The following is a 16,318-nucleotide window of genomic DNA, read 5'->3' as shown; positions in this document are numbered from 1 at the left end:
CACAGAACCATGCAGAGATCAGGCAGCCAGACCCAGCTCAGCTCAACCTAGCGATTTGGCTCCTGAGGTCTTAGAATTTGGATATCTGAACCTTCCTCCTGACAGCATGAATGTCATAAAAGAAGCTAGACGCCCAACCACTAGAGCATGTTATGCAGCCAAGTGGAAACGCTTTGACATATATAGTCACAACAATAATATTAATCCCTTACACGTGTCTATTCAACACATCCTAGGATACTTACTGCGCCTCCAAAGATGTATCTTAGCCTACACGTCTATTAGACTGCATCTTGCTGCAATAGCAGCATATCTGAAAAGCAGACATCTATCTCTGTTCAGAGTGCCTGCTATTAAAGCCTTTATGGAAAGTCTTTAGAGAATAATTCCTCCCAGAGTGCCACCTTCACCTGTGTGGAATTTAAACATTGTTCTCACACAGCTAATGGGTCCTCCCTTCGAACCATAACATAAATGTGAACTACAATTTTTAACATGGAAGGTTGCGTTCCTAGTAGCTATTACTTCTCTGCGAAGAGTTAGTGAACTACAAGCACTAACCATTCAAGAACCCTTCTTGCAAATGCATCATAGTAAGGTCGTTCTACGCACTAATCCAGAATTCCTGCCCAAAGTCATTTCTCCTTTCCACCTCAATCAATCTGTGGAACTGCCCATTTTCTTCTCCCAGCCACAGACAGTAGCTGAAAGCTCTTCATACCCTAGATGTCAAAAGAGCATTGCTATACTATATCGAGAGAACACAACCCTTTCATAAGACAAAACAACTTTTTGTGTCTTTCTCATAACCACACAAAGGTAATCCCATTTCAAAATCTGGGATAGCTAGATGGATTGTCAAATGCATACAGATTTGTTACCACAAAGCTAAACATGCATTTTCTGTTCCTCCTAAAGCCCACTCTACAAGGAAAATAGGGGCTTCAATGGCATTTTTAGGGAACATTCCCCTAGATGACACCTGCAGAGCAGCTACATGGTCTACACCGCACACATTCACAAAACACTATTGTGTAGATGTGCAAACCAAACAACAAGCTAATGTGGGCCAGGCTGTTCTCAAAACATTATTTCAAACTACTGCAACAGATAGGGGTGGTCGCCACTAAGAGTGGGTACTTCTATACAATCTATGCACAGTGTGTAATCTGCAGCTCATATGCCTCGAACAGAAAATGCTACTTACCAGTATGCATCTGTTCTTGGCATGTAGAGCTGCAGAGTTACACACGCCCACCCGCCTCCCCGGCTACCCTTGTCTGTTCCAGTATTATCTTAATTAGATACAGATTGCATGGACATCCTTCCTTTTCTTGCAAAGCTCCATCATTTGCCTAATAGCGAAAACAAATCTGAGAATGGAGCCGAAGCCCATGCGCAATGTGGTCCAAAGGAGCAGTCGCCTATCTCGTGACTTCCAAAGAACTTTTCAGGACAACAACAAACTACAAGCATCCGGGCCCAACACTAGGTGGTGATCTATGCACAGTGTGTAACTCTGCAGCTCTACATGCCAAGAACAGATGCATACTGGTAAGTAGCATTTTCCGTCGCACACCCCTATCACATAATGTTGTGATGCTGTGGGTGTGCGCCTCAACTGCATGAACCACTTACATACTCTTGTTTTTAAACACCCACCTGATGTCATTTGAAGTGCAGAAACATCTGATTGATTTGCAGAACTTTTTATATTCTTAAATAACTTCTCAAAATGCAAAGAAAATTGTGAGCCTTTGTAACTTAGGCTCGGATTTTGGACAAAGGGGGTGCTGCTACTTGGGTACTTGGGTACTTAGGTCCACATATCTAACAGAAGCATATAAAGCGCTTGGTGAATTGGACCCAAAAATCTTTTCAAAGATGGTGGGTGCATCAGCGTATCACTAAACTATAAAGCTCTATATTGTTGATGTTATACCCAATAACTCGAGAACAGTAAATATTAATTGACTTTATGGACTCTGAAAATGATTGTGAGTTTTTTTCCCAACCTTTTAGGCGACCTTGGGGTTTTGGGAAATGCACACGTCTTAGTTAAAGGTTTGGCAAACACACTGAGGGGGTGGGGGCAGATTAATTACATATATGGAACAGGCCAAATGGATGGCATTCCTATGAAGGTGGTTACACGTCCTTGGGGAACGAGTAAAATACTAGAGTTTCCACAATGTGATGTAATATAGTCTCCCGGTGATAACGATGCACCATTCATTTTCGCTCATGCCTTTCTTGCAGGCAATGCATCATGGATTCCAGACCAGATTTTTCCCAATTCTCCCTGGGAGATGTTGAAGAATGGCCAGGCTGAGACTGTAGCGGTTAGGCTACTCGGTAAGGTTTTTCCCTGAGAGCGCAAACACTGCGCTACGATTGCCCAGTACTGTAAATGAAGGAATCGTATTCGTATTCAAAAACTTTATTCGATACATAAAATGAATCATAAAAGTATTGAACAAACAATCATATCACATTTCAGATCATTTCTACTAACCATTTAAAACTAATTTGTAAACACAATTTGATTATAAAAAAAGACAAAATAATAACAGTAACAGAATTTAAAATTACAGTTTAAAAGTTTTACAATATTCTTAACCTATAAGCTACCCATAATTCTTTCTGATCTTTAGAGAGATTCTGATAAAATTTAACATTGCGCAACAGATTTCCACAGAGGATAAGGATAACAAATGTTCATAGCCTTCCCTGTAGGTACAGGGTTGCCTACCCTTCAGAATAGGTTTAATAAACCGGAGTCTTGACTCTTTATACAGGGAACAGAAGAGAACCAAGTGTAAGGTACTCTGCCTTTCCTTGTTACTACATGGACAAGGGAGCAGTCTCTCAACCCAGCCCCCTTGTTTGGGAAAAGCAAATAAGTAGTGAAGAGTCTCCAGCCTAAACCGTGTTAACAGAAATCGCCATTGCGCATTAAGAGTAAATGTTAAATAGAACTGCGGGTATGGTTTACAAACATGCACGATTTCAGTGCCAGGTTTATCCATAAGAGGCTGGATACCCGACTTCGTAAACTTTAATTTTATCTCATTTTTATAATTCCCCTTGATTTTCTCAGGGCTATTGAAATAGAAACCGAGTTCAATTTTATTCAGCATGTTACAAACATACGATAACCAGGGGATCTGTTTGGAATTATCTAAAGCCATACAATCAGTTATAATTTCTTTAGTTAGTTGCAAGTCCTCTGATTGCCAAATTTTACACCATAAAAGTAAAGGGGACATACTGATTATATCAGATACGCTGACCATACCAATTTCATCATGACAAAAGGTGTTTGAGGTACTTTTAGGAACTGCCAAAACCCTTTTTATAAAGTTATTTTCTACCACCTGTATTGCGGCAGGCATTTCAGTCCCCCACACCCCTGCCCCATAGGTGGCAACGGATAGGCACTTTGAGGTGTAAAGGGTTCTGAGGTGCATAATGTGTTTTTGCCCCAGTTTACTACAGAAGCGGAAGATCCCCTCTATAGCCCTTGTCATGTTCTGGGCTCGGACCTTCATTACCGGTGTCCAACTTAGTTTACTGTCAAACAGGTTACCAAGGTAATTAAAGTTATCAACTTTCCCTATTGTGCGGCTGTTTACCTCGAACTTCCTAGTTGACGGCCCCTTTGGGCCACAGGACATTATAAAGGATTTCTCAAAGTTTACCTTTAAATCTAAATCAAGCATGAATTTGTTAAAAGCATTTAAGCACGTTTGCATGCTGTTGCCTGTTAATGTCATTAGGACAGTATCGTCCGCATATGAAAGCATTGGAATGCTTTTACCATTAATTTTTGGAAAATCACAACCCTGGTTTAATAGGTATTGTTCTAAACCATTTGTGTAAACCAAGAAAAGGAAAGGCGCCAAGATACATCCTTGACGTACTCCTTCCGTCGAAGGTATTGGCTTCGTTAGTTCCCCTCCCGGACCAAATCTAATGGACACATTTGTTGCTTCATGCAATCTACGGAGCAAGGTCACCAGGGGTTCCTCAAAGCCCATATCAGTCATCATCTTCCACAACTTACTCCTGCAGACTGTGTCGAAGGCACTTGTCAGGTCCATGAAGGCCAAATGAATAACAGATTTTTTGGCCTTCATATACTTGCCAAGGATCAGGGCCAAATTGAGACACTGCTCATTTGTCCCCTTTCCGTGCCTAAAACCATATTGGGAGTCGACTAATAGGCCAACCGAATCAGCCCAACTTTCCAGTCTCGCCAGAATGACTCTGCCAAGAATTTTACAAGCAGAGTCTATCAAAGAAATTGGGCGGTAACAGCAGGGATCAGATCTGTTACCCTTCTTAAAAATTGGCACAACGGTTGCCTCTTTCCATGTGTCGGGGATGCGACCAACCACCACAGCTTTAAATACATTTAATAAGATGGGTGCCCACAGGCTAGTATTAGATTTAAAAAGATCAAGGGGAACAGCATCGGGGCCTGGCGCTTTTAAAGATGCTCCTTTCCCTAAGGCTTCCTCAATCTCAATCAAGGTAATTGATGAGCTGAGGGTCAAAGCCGAGGGAGATGGTTCCACCACGCCCCCTATCTCCTCCACCCCCGAAATAAGTGAATATGATTTAGGGTTAAAAATCTTACTATAGTGTTGGACCCATTGTTCGGCCGTGACCTGCATAGCTATAGCTTCATTGTTATCACTCTTAAAAAGGGGACGATTTATAACCTCCCAGAATAGCCTGCTATCTTTGAGTTGTGCTGCCTTTTCAAGGTCATCCCAGGCCATATCTCTCAAATCTTGCTTTCTTTTTGTAATTGCATCTCTATAAGCTTTCCTACTGGTTTTTACAAGCTCCTTATTTCTTGGCTTTTGGGACAAAGCTGATTTTAATGACCTATGCGTCGCAGAGCACACAGAATCAAACCATCTAAAGGCCCTTTGGCCACCTTTCCCTTTAGGCTTTTTTAGGCACTGTCCTATGTGACAACACAACTTTTCAAAACTTCCTATGACCTTTTGAGAATCAGATCCTGCTAGACATGTATCTATTTCGGCTTTACAGTTTGCGGTAATGTCATCCTGCAACTGGGACACATTTATCTTTTTCCATTTCAGAGTGACACCCTGATTTTTCTTGTACTGGATAGGTTGTTCACAGGACCTTAGTGATTCATGTGTCGGAACCCAGATTGATAATATTAGAGGGTTATGATCGCTGGCGGGGTTTGCTACCACCTCCAACTTATCTACATACTTTAAAAAGGTACCTGATACCAAAACAAAATCAATTGTACTCATTTCACCCCTCAGACCATGAAAGCTTGGTAAATGCAAGGTATCTGGGGGGGACCAGGGATCTACTATACACAGATCGTTTGTTAGGATGATATTATTCAGGGCGTCCCCCTGCGATGTGTGCCTAAAGTGGTTTAGAGGCTGAGCATTCAGATCCTCCAGACCACATACATTCGACCCTGCATGTATACAAAGTCTGCAGTTGAAATCACCCACCCAGATAAGTGGGGAAGAAGGGTGCCTACCACGGACTTTAACCAAGACATACTCCAAATCCTGAATTATTGAGGTGTCATGCCCATTAAAGATGTTATAGTACCAATTGATTAATAACACAGGTTCAGGGAAAAGGTGCTCCAGCAACAATACTTGATACCAGTTTGTTTTTGCCAGTGATGAGATTTTGGAATCCTGAAGTTTTATAGACAAAGCAGTTAATATTCCACCTTTGGCCCTTCCCGATGTAGATGGAACAGCCGGGACAGCCAATGATTGAAAACCCTCAATGTCACAGGTGGTCTTAGACCATGTCTCTTGTAGACACAAGATTTCATGAGTTTTCACAAAGTCTATCCAAATATCATCCTCTAGCTTATTTGTTATTCCAGAAATGTTCCAGCACAATAAGGAAATCAATGAAGATGAGGATGAAGGTGAAGACCCCTGCGTTTCATCTCTATTACCCAAAACATCTCCTGCAATAGTGGTATCTGGGTTAAGCAATGATAACATATTCTGTTCATATCCCTTATCTATGTTGGCCATCGGCACGGCAACAGACCCCTTCTGTAGGTGTCCAGTGGTCGTATTTTCGCCTTCAAGAGTATCCCGCACTGAATTACCATCATGAATACATATCCCTTGGTCTACATTTATACCCTCAATTTTTGATATTTCTATGACCTTAACTCTGGGCGACAGTCAATCTACCTCATCTAGGTTCATCAAAGGGTCAAATCGATTCCTCAATTGGATGTTGTTGTTATAATTATTATTGTTGTTATTTGGGAACCAGCCAGGATATTCTGCTCCCATGAACCTGGATCTTCGCGGGTTATAAGGGACTTGCATGAAATTTCCCATACTTTGTGGCCCCATAAGATTAGCTGTCTCATGCCAAGGAGTATAAAGGTGATGCGGGCCACAATTCATATTTGGATTATGTGCCCACCCCATTTGGTGTCTACTATTTATACCATATCCTTGGCGAAAGGAATTTGGGTCAGGGAAAGACTGATGGAGATTGGGATAAAAATATTCTAGACCAATGCACTGGATATCCCCCATCCGCCCAAACCTAGCCTTACTGCAGATAATATCCTTGACCCAGTTATCTCTAAAGTTTATCAATATACAGTCACCCTCCAGGTCTTTTTTACTAGGTCCAACCCAGGGAACCCTCCGTACACTTAGGATTTTTGTGATAGTATCCTCAGTTAATGGCCTATTTGTGTTTAGCCAATATTTTGTTTTATTCAGGAGGTCCTCATTTTTCTCGTATTTATTCTCTGGGATTAATGGTACACCCGTCAAGATAGCCATGTATGGAGCAGACTCCGGTGGTATATTTACGTAGATTTGTCTACCTTGTAGTGGAGTTTTACTGGGGACCTGAGGTTTACTCAATGGGGTTTCTTTCACTTTATCTTTATCTTTATCTTTTTCTTTATTATCTATCTGGCCAGGCCCAGATGTAACAACTGGCGTAGTTACCACCAGCGAGTTACTTTGCTTTTGTCCCACTGTGTGCCCCTGCTGATTTTTTATTAAGGGAGTTAGAACCGGACAGGGGGTAATACAGGGAGTAGTACCGCTAGGTCGAGGTTGAGGTATCTGATTAGGCTTAGGCTTAGGGCCCTTTTTTCCTACACTGATATTATCACTTTTAGTCTTGTCATCTATGGGAGCTGGTTGTTCTTTTTTATTTCCTACCAGGCTTTCCAATAGAGCGGTGTTCTTAGATGTTAAGAACTCCAGTTGGTCTAATTTTAGATTTAGTATTTGAGTTTTCTCTATCAGGGGATTCAATAGGCTTTTTACAAGTTTCTCAACACCAATCATTAAGTCCTTGTCTTCCTTAGAGGAGGGCTTTTTCCCTGGCTGTAAAAAATTCTTTTCCATATTGGAAATTTGGGAACCTATCTGTGCTAATCTGTCCTCAAAGGGATTTAAAAGCTTTTTGAGCGTTTCCCACACTACATTCAAGAATTCAAAATCTTCCCCATTTATAACACAAAGAGGAGTTTCGTTGTTCTCCTTCATTATTATCAATTTGTCCCTGTCCTGGGTTATCTCTAACGCATCCATATTGACCACGGGAATAGAGTCAAAAGATTGTGTAGTTGTCACCGGGGGCGGGGAAGGCAGTTTAGTGGATAATTGGGATTTTGCAACCTTTACCTTTTTCCTAGCATATGATGTTTGATTACCACGCTTCCTTTTGGTATATGGCCCTTGTTGTTTATTTTCAGAAAATCCCCCAGCGTGCCCTATAGATGTAGATTCTGGACCCAACACCGGCACGTCTTTCTTACACTCATTCATTTCCTTTATTACCTCCACTCCCCCAAACATAGATACTTTTGGGGAAGTAGTAGGGGGTACTTGGGGCAATGGTGAGGTCTCCTTTGGTGTGGGTGTAGCAGAAACAATTGGCTGATGGATATCTGCAATGGTTTCAATCAGTTTTGGTGGCTGGGCGGTAGAGCGGTCAGGGGTTTTGGCAAAAGCGAAAGCACCTAAGGAGGATTTTTTTGCCGCGGCTATCTCCACTGATAGCCTCCTTGCAGCGTCCAATTCAGATGAGACTCGGCGCTGCATTTTGGCAATCTCACTGTCTATGGCGGAATGGGTTTTGGTAATGAAATCATCCAATGTTCCATTTTTTAATTTGGATTTTGCCGCCCTCACCTTATACTCCCTAGATGACATGGTTTCTGGTGGTGACAATGGAGCCCGTATCGAGAGGCTTAGAGAGATGGCCCAGTCCTGTCCGCTCAGGCCTCGAACGGTCCCGCCCTTGTCCCGGGCTTCTCCCGGTCGCTCCCGCTCGCTCCCGCGAAGCGGACGTACTACCCTCTTAATATACTACTGCTATGTTTCCTATTGGTGATAGGCGGGGGGGGCGTGTCCAGCGGGGAGAGCAGCCCAGGTGTTACTGATTGGGCGCGCAGGGGCTCCTGGTCACTGGAGTCCCCTGCCTTGCTCGCAGCCCCGCCGGTGCACTTGCCTGACCCCCGCGCTCCTCCTCAGCTCCTGGTGCAGCCCTTTGGTAAAACGACGCGCTGCGGGACCCGCGAAGCGGGTCCGGCGAGTCGTGAGTTCAAGAAAAGGAGAAAAGGTAAGATGATCCACAGGGCAGCTGGTCCGCCGCTATCCTCCAGCAAGCAAACAGCAGGTCGATATGATCCGTCTTAAGTGTCCCACAGGCGTTGGTTTGGAAGCTGCTTTTGTCTCCGTTGGCGGGGGGGCGTGTCCAGCGGGGAGAGCAGCCCAGGTGTTACTGGTTGGGCGCGCAGGGGCTCCTGGTCACTGGAGTCCCCTGCCTTGCTCGCAGCCCCGCCGGTGCACTTGCCTGACCCCCGCGCTCCTCCTCAGCTCCTGGTGCAGCCCTTTGGTAAAACGACGCGCTGCGGGACCCGCGAAGCGGGTCCGGCGAGTCGTGAGTTCAAGAAAAGGAGAAAAGGTAAGATGATCCACAGGGCAGCTGGTCCGCCGCTATCCTCCAGCAAGCAAACAGCAGGTCGATATGATCCGTCTTAAGTGTCCCACAGGCGTTGGTTTGGAAGCTGCTTTTGTCTCCGTTGGCGGGGGGGCGTGTCCAGCGGGGAGAGCAGCCCAGGTGTTACTGGTTGGGCGCGCAGGGGCTCCTGGTCACTGGAGTCCCCTGCCTTGCTCGCAGCCCCGCCGGTGCACTTGCCTGACCCCCGCGCTCCTCCTCAGCTCCTGGTGCAGCCCTTTGGTAAAACGACGCGCTGCGGGACCCGCGAAGCGGGTCCGGCGAGTCGTGAGTTCAAGAAAAGGAGAAAAGGTAAGATGATCCACAGGGCAGCTGGTCCGCCGCTATCCTCCAGCAAGCAAACAGCAGGTCGATATGATCCGTCTTAAATGAAGGAATCAAATGGCAGTGTAGTCTTTAATTTCTGAATTCTAGAGATTTCCTTGCTCTGCAGATGTTTCAACCATTCCTTGCTATTATCAGCAAAGTAGTAAAGTCCCGGAGTGGGTTTGAAGTTAATGATAGCCCCGGTGCGTGATGATCCATGGAGTGGCACTAATCTTCCATGGTGGTGATTATCTCCAGAGACACCCACGGCTCAGGGCCCCCTCCCCTCTGGTGTCAGGAAGAATGTCAACCTCTGAGGCTAAGGGCGGGAATCTGAGAAGATAAAATGAGCCGTTCAGAATGTGAAAGTCAGTACAGCTGAGCCGCGTGGGCTTAGAGACGGCGCCTCTGCAAAATGCCAGCAACGTTTGCGCGGATTGCAGGGCCATGCAATCCTTTTGCAGCACCTGACATTTTCTAGGGTAAGGTTTGTGTGTACTGACATCTAACACAAGCAATGTATATTTTAGGCCCAGAAGACGGCTGCCTGCACAACGCGTCATATGCATCCATGATTCCGCTTCCAACGCTGCAGAATTTCCTCCGGCTGGTGAGTTTCCAAAACAGTATGATATCATTTTTGTGCTGATATCGCTGGTTCTGTGAATGTGATCATGCAGATTTGTATTGAAATCACTCATCAAATAAATATGTAGAGAAAAGGATTGACACCCCCCCCCCCATTTGTTCGCAGCACCATTTAATATTTTATGCAATTCCTATTCATTCACTAATGGCACGATTACTAAGGGTACATATATAACTACCTTTTGTATTATTAATTTCTCGCATGTTCTGACCTCTTTGTGATATTTTCAGACTATAGTATGCAATACAAGAAAATACCTATTTGTACATCAACTTTCACCAAACACCAGCTCCGCCCTGGTGATCTTTGTGCACTTGTGTTCCATTGTAGCTTACTGCTCCATACACTTTTTTAGTTTAAATATGGCTCCATCACATGCGAACAACAAATAACTAGTCCTCCTGGTGTATACTCAGCGGTCACAAGAGATCGTCCCTCATCCACCCAAAGAATGCATAGATTTTTCCTTATTTACCATGGATCCTCATCATTATGTATGCACTATTTTCAGTGCTGTGGGCCTCTGCGAATCCAGCAGTTTGAGTAACACCTATTTCTAGTTTAAATTGACATAATTTCACTAAAATTCACAAAAATAATTTTTTGAATCCTTTTCCAATCGCCACCAGTCACTACAATATATGTGCCCTACTTGCATGAAAAGAGGTGCTGTAGGAACGTAAAATGGCAGCTATAGCCATGCGAGGAACGTAGCATGCATTCTATTTTCCTTTATTCTATGCTCATCTACAGTGCCAAATACAAAAAACATTTACCAAATATGGATGCGTGGTAGTCCAAGAGACAGTAACTAAATATGGACGCATGGTAGTACATAAGACATTAAATATTCATCTTCGGTAGTAAAAGAGACATTTAATATGGATATATGGAAGTTCAAGAGACAGTAAGTGAATATGTGGACTTGGAAAAGTGTAAGCACTGCACCTAAAATAAGTATATGACTTTCTCCTAATTACTCACCAAAAAATAAACCTCCTGCTGGATCATTTCAAGACTATTTGAAAAATGAATGACACACACCAAGGATGAAATCCATCAGTAACTAATGTTCTGTTAAAACCGTTCTTTTTAAGTAAAGGGGAACAAAAAGACAGAGGTAGATAGAAAACTGCGTAAAAATAATTTCAACAGCCTGTCTGTCTCTATGCAAGTAGGAAAGATATGTTGGAAAACAGTTAACAAAAAATACCTTTTTACTATGCATGCTAGAATTTCTACAATCTTGTACTCATCTTTAGATTCTTTGAAGACACCGACCTTAAAGTTGAGGAATCCTAAGGCAATTGCATTAGGTAAACCATTTACATCATAAACCTACCTTCAACCGCTAACATCAACATGCATTGGTAATGCCAATAGGTCTGGCTTTGAAGGAATGTTGTATGGTGATGTGAAGTATTAGAAGCAAATAGCATGGGATGGGTATATAGGCCTTTGTTTGGAAGCAAAGAACTATAGACTAATATTGGTGAAGGTTAAAAGGTCAGGTGACAATTCCACTATGGAGCCAGAGCCGAACATCCATGTAGGTTAATGACTGTGCGGTTGCCAGAGAAAACCACTATAAATTATCTTATCGAAGACACTTTTACTGCATTACAGTTTTGTGTGTGTGTGTGTAGGTAGGTGTGCGCGTGTGTGTGTATACGCACCTGAAAGTTCAAGCTTAGGCAGCTGAATAAATAAACAAATTGATCACAGCTGTGTGGAGGGCAAGCACTGTTTTGTGGAAGCACACAGATTATGTACAATGTATATCTGGATCCCATCATGTGGGTGGCCCCAACAGCCTTGTTGAGTGGTATTCACATAATTGTGTGGTGATGGGGCGCTGTCAAGCCATACTACAAAAAGTAGTGACAGTCCTAGCATATGGCAGGTCTTTCTCAGGATCACCTGCATACTAGTGATGTCTTCTGTCTGCCTTAGACTTTTACATTACACAGGTCAAAAAGAAACACAGGCCACCTTGCTTGCAAATACCTAGGAGGTAGATGGATACAGTACTGGGAGGACATTTACACAATGAGCAGTGATTTGGGTTCTGTAGCCATGCAACTCTGCAGGCTAGGCGTTAAATATAAATGAATCAAGTATAGATTTGTTAAATGTTCAAGGGTCACACCTGGTGAACTGTACTCCAAATCGGTACATTGAAAGCCTGTGTGCCCTAGAGTAAGGAGATACAGCTTTTCCAGCTAAAAGCAAATCAATCACCAGCATTCTCTCTCTGTTGATAACAAGAATGATCATCTACTGACATATGCTTCTGGGGTCTCCATCCTAGGCCTGTAAGGAACCGTGTAGCATTTCCTCTGGTTTTATCCAAGAGCAGTATAAACATTTGTCATCTTGTGCTTTGTACAGTGATTAATTTGTAAAATATTAAGTGCAAGTGCTCAAATTGTTTCAGGAGGCCACACCCAAACCCCTGGCTCCACCCACTTCCTCTATTGGCTCCATCCCACCCACATCCAGAACTAGTATAGCTGAACATGCCATAACAAGGGTTAGAACCAAAATCTCCAGGTTGAAAGGTCAGGAAATGAGCCTTGTGCATGGCCATAGGATGCATGACACAACAGTCTATACCCTGTACTGTGCACCTGTGGCTGAGTACCAGTCACTAGACGTGTTTCATCGAAGCACAGATGGGCCAAGCTGTGGCACAGCAAGATCCTGAGGAGGTGCCAGTCACACACAGGGGTGTAAATCTGAAAACACCACACATCCACCCAGAGAGGTGAAAGACTGAGAACCACACACCCATGACCTCTAACCTCCACATCCCTGGTCCACAGGAAGTCCGTCAAGGCCCCATTAGCTCCTGAATACACAGGCTGTAAGGATCTGACTTGCAGAATCAGTGCAGGTGCCCAATAGTGGGTAGAGAGCCTTGCAAAGACAGAGCTCCTGTCTGTAGTCCAGTGTTGGCAGCGAGTAGACCCGGGTAAACTCTGAAATTGAAGCCTTGCTGTTCCTTTCTGGTGATGCTTATTCTGGAATGTCACTTACTCACACCTGACTGCCCAACCCCTTCTCCCTAGCTGCAACCAGACATGTTCCTCCAAAAAAGAAGCATCAATCACTACAATGCACTAGCAGGAAAGCAGGCTCGCCTTCGCAATATTTGATCATACAATAATGTCTCGCAACCCCTGCTCCCTAAATACAGCAGCAGCCTCGTCCCAACCACAGAGAACAAGAAGTGATTCTTTGTGATATTATATATAATATTTACACCATCTATGAGTTTTAGGTGAGCCGCACCAATACTTCATAGACAAAAGTTACAGTTGAGCTCTATTTGCAATTGCTGCTCATATTTTATTTCCTCCTTAATAAGGTCCTCTAAGTTGTTCATCACCATGCAATGTCCGGTTTTGTGTAGCATTATTCCATATGGACATAAGCAAAACATCCCAGTCTCCTCTAACCATACCAAGCTTCAAATCGTGTACACTGTGAGAAAAAGTGGTGATGAATGTTCAAGGCAACAGCAAACAGACCCTCTACCTTCCAGCCTCCTGAGAAATTCCCAAGTTAAGCAGCTACAAATTACTTCAAACAGAAACAGCGCTAAATCATCCCTTTGCCAAACAATGAAGTGGCCAGGCAGCCAGAAGATAGCTGTGGATGCGCTAGTGTGAATTACATGAAGGGGGCACAAAGTGCATGCTAAAAGTGTGTATGTAAGAGTAATAGTGGTATTTTTGTATTGGGCCAAAACACAAGTAATAGAGCGTGTGCATTGTTTACATTCTGGTGTTTAACCCCTTCGATGCTCATGACGAGCTCAGCTCGTCATGAGGCACAGTGGAGCTGTGCTCATGACGAGCTGAGCTCGTCATGACCACACCCATTTACATTAGGGCCCAGCACAGGAGGAGGATACCATCAGCAGCGATGGTGTTAAATTAGTTTCAAGCTCAGAAGAAAAAAAATTCAATGTGAAACTACTGCTTGTTTTGGGAAAAAATAATTCTCATTTTAACTCCATCAGTCGCCATGAGCCCTAGAGCATTCTGAGCCATGGGTTATCTCGCTGGCAAACTTCTTTACAACAAAAATTAAACAGATTCAAGACTCCTTTCCCTCCTCTGGCCTGAGCGTAGTTTCCAACTCTAGTAACCCATCTACTCTATCAACCAAGTCCAGTCCTGTTCTCTCTGAGTTTCCAGCTATGTCTGTTTCCACCTCTCTTGACCTCCTCCTCAAGATCAAGTCAGGCTCCCCTTTGGGCCCTTGTCCTGCTACTTTCTTGGCCAGTTCCGCGAAGATTCTAAACCATTTGATCAATCCAGTTCTCAATCTATCGCTGGCGAGTGGCATTGTCCCTCTGGCTTGGACACAGGCAATGGGTGTCCCACTTCTTAAAAAACCTGGCCTTGATCCTGAGAATCATGCCAACTATAGGCCAATTCCGCTTTTACCGGGTTTAGCAAAGATCGTGGAAAAGCACGTCCACTCTGTGCTCTAAACTTTTCTTGAAACTCATGGCCTACTTCATTCTACCCAGTCAGGCTTTCGCTCCAATCTGAGTACCGAGACTGCTCTCCTAGAGGTAAATGAAGCCATTAAGGAAGTACTTGACTCAGGTGGAAGTGCTATGCTGGTGATGTTAGATCTGTCGGCGGCCTTTGACACCGTCCCTCATGAGTGTCTCCTCAGCAGACTTTATGAGATCGGTCTGAGAGGGACGGTGTTGAGCTGGCTTAGATCTTATCTAGCGGGTCGTCGACAGGTGGTCTGGGCCCCCCCGTTCTCTGCCGAAGTGCCGCCTTTGGAGGTCGGAGTTCCTCAAGGGTCGGTGCTTAGCCTGACCCTTTTTAACATCTTTATGACTCCCTTGGCGGTACTGGCAGAGTCTTTTGGGGCCCAGATCATATCATACGCTGATGACACCCAGCTTATCTTCACCTGTAGAAAGGGTGCCGAGCTCGACGGAGAGGGAATCCGCAGGTGCCTTGGGGCTGTTTTCGACTGGTTTCAGCGAAACAGCCTCAAGTGCAACCCTGACAAATCGGAGGTGCTTTTCTTCGGATGTCAGGCTGACCCGCCATGGCAGGATTGGTGGCCTGTGAATATGTTTCCTCCCTCATCTTCCTCCTCGGTTGCTAAGAACCTCGGGGTTAAAATTGATAATAGTCTATCATTGAAGTCTCAGATCATAGGCCTAACTGGTACCTGTTTTGGTCTTCTTAAAATGCTACGCAAGTTTCTCCCTTTGCTCCCTCTGGTCCATAGGAAAACGACGGTTCAGGCCTTAATCTGCTCCAGGCTCGATTACTCAAATGTTTTATATTTGAATCTTCCGGACTACCTATTGCAAAAACTACAAGTGGTCCAAAGCTCGGCGGCAAGGGCCATTTTTGGCCTCCCCCGCCATGCTAGAGCCTCGGATTTGTTACTCTCCCTTCACTGGCTTCCTGTCAGAAAGAGGATTGTTTTTAAGGCACTTACATTGGCACACAAGGCACTCAATGGTGTAGGTGCTAAGTACATCCAGAAACGTCTTACCTTTTACAAACCGACAAGATCAGAATCTCTTGGTCTGGCAACGGTCCCTACTATCAGGAGAGCTAGGGTAGGGGGGCGCTCCTTTAAACATCTTGCTCCCAAGTTGTGGAATGCCCTCCCCCTGGCACTCAGTTGTACTTCGAACCTGCTGGCCTTTAGAAAAGGTTTGAAAACTTGGCTCTATAGTCAATGATAGGTCTGTTTCCTTTTTAGGGCGAGCAGACCTAAAAGCAGGCGGAGCCTGCTTTGTCTGCGAAGACAACTGTTGTTGGCGTGTTAGAAGGAATCTGAGACGGAGCTCAAGCACGAGCGTCGCGGTCTCAGATTCCTCCTCGGGGCCGCGCACAGCACCACACACGCATGCGCATACACAGAGACACACACCACACTCATGCATGCGCACATACACAGCCATACACAGGCACACACTGCATACACACACGCAGACCCACACGCACACACACAGACACAGACACATTCGAACACACACAGACACACGCGCGTACACCCCCCTCCCCTCCCACTCACCGGGCTCTTTCGGGCTGGTCGGGCACTCACCGGGCTGTTGCTGGGCATCGGGCTCCTCTCTGCGGCAGTCTCCTCACGGCACCAGGGGACAGGACTTCACTTCCGGGGCTCCCTCCAGCACCTGGGAGCCCTGCAACACTCTGGCTGTTGGCAGCCCCGGGACTCTCCTCAACTCATGGGAGCCCCGGGCTGCGGAGAGGCCATCTTCACTTCTTCCTCGGTGTCGGCGGGCGGGACTTCCTGCCGGATTGCAGG

General features: G+C 44.9%; 1 protein-coding gene across 2 annotated transcripts in view; it reads left to right on the top strand.

Moving 5' to 3' along the window:
• CTTNBP2 (cortactin binding protein 2) overlaps positions 1-16,318 on the top strand; it is a 670,231-nt gene that overhangs the window by 418,492 nt on the left and 235,421 nt on the right. For both annotated transcript variants that reach the window (XM_086919417.1, XM_086919418.1), the window contains 2 exons: positions 2,260-2,355; positions 9,873-9,952. In XM_086919417.1, coding sequence (XP_086775543.1) covers positions 2,260-2,355; positions 9,873-9,952 — 176 coding nt within the window. The remainder of the gene's footprint in view (positions 1-2,259; positions 2,356-9,872; positions 9,953-16,318) is intronic.

This window comes from Lissotriton vulgaris, chromosome 1_1, assembly GCF_964263255.1.
Source record: "Lissotriton vulgaris chromosome 1_1, aLisVul1.2, whole genome shotgun sequence".
Taxonomy (NCBI): domain Eukaryota; kingdom Metazoa; phylum Chordata; class Amphibia; order Caudata; family Salamandridae; genus Lissotriton; species Lissotriton vulgaris.
Note: the sequence above shows the minus strand (reverse complement) of the source record. Positions and strands in the feature narration are given on the sequence as shown.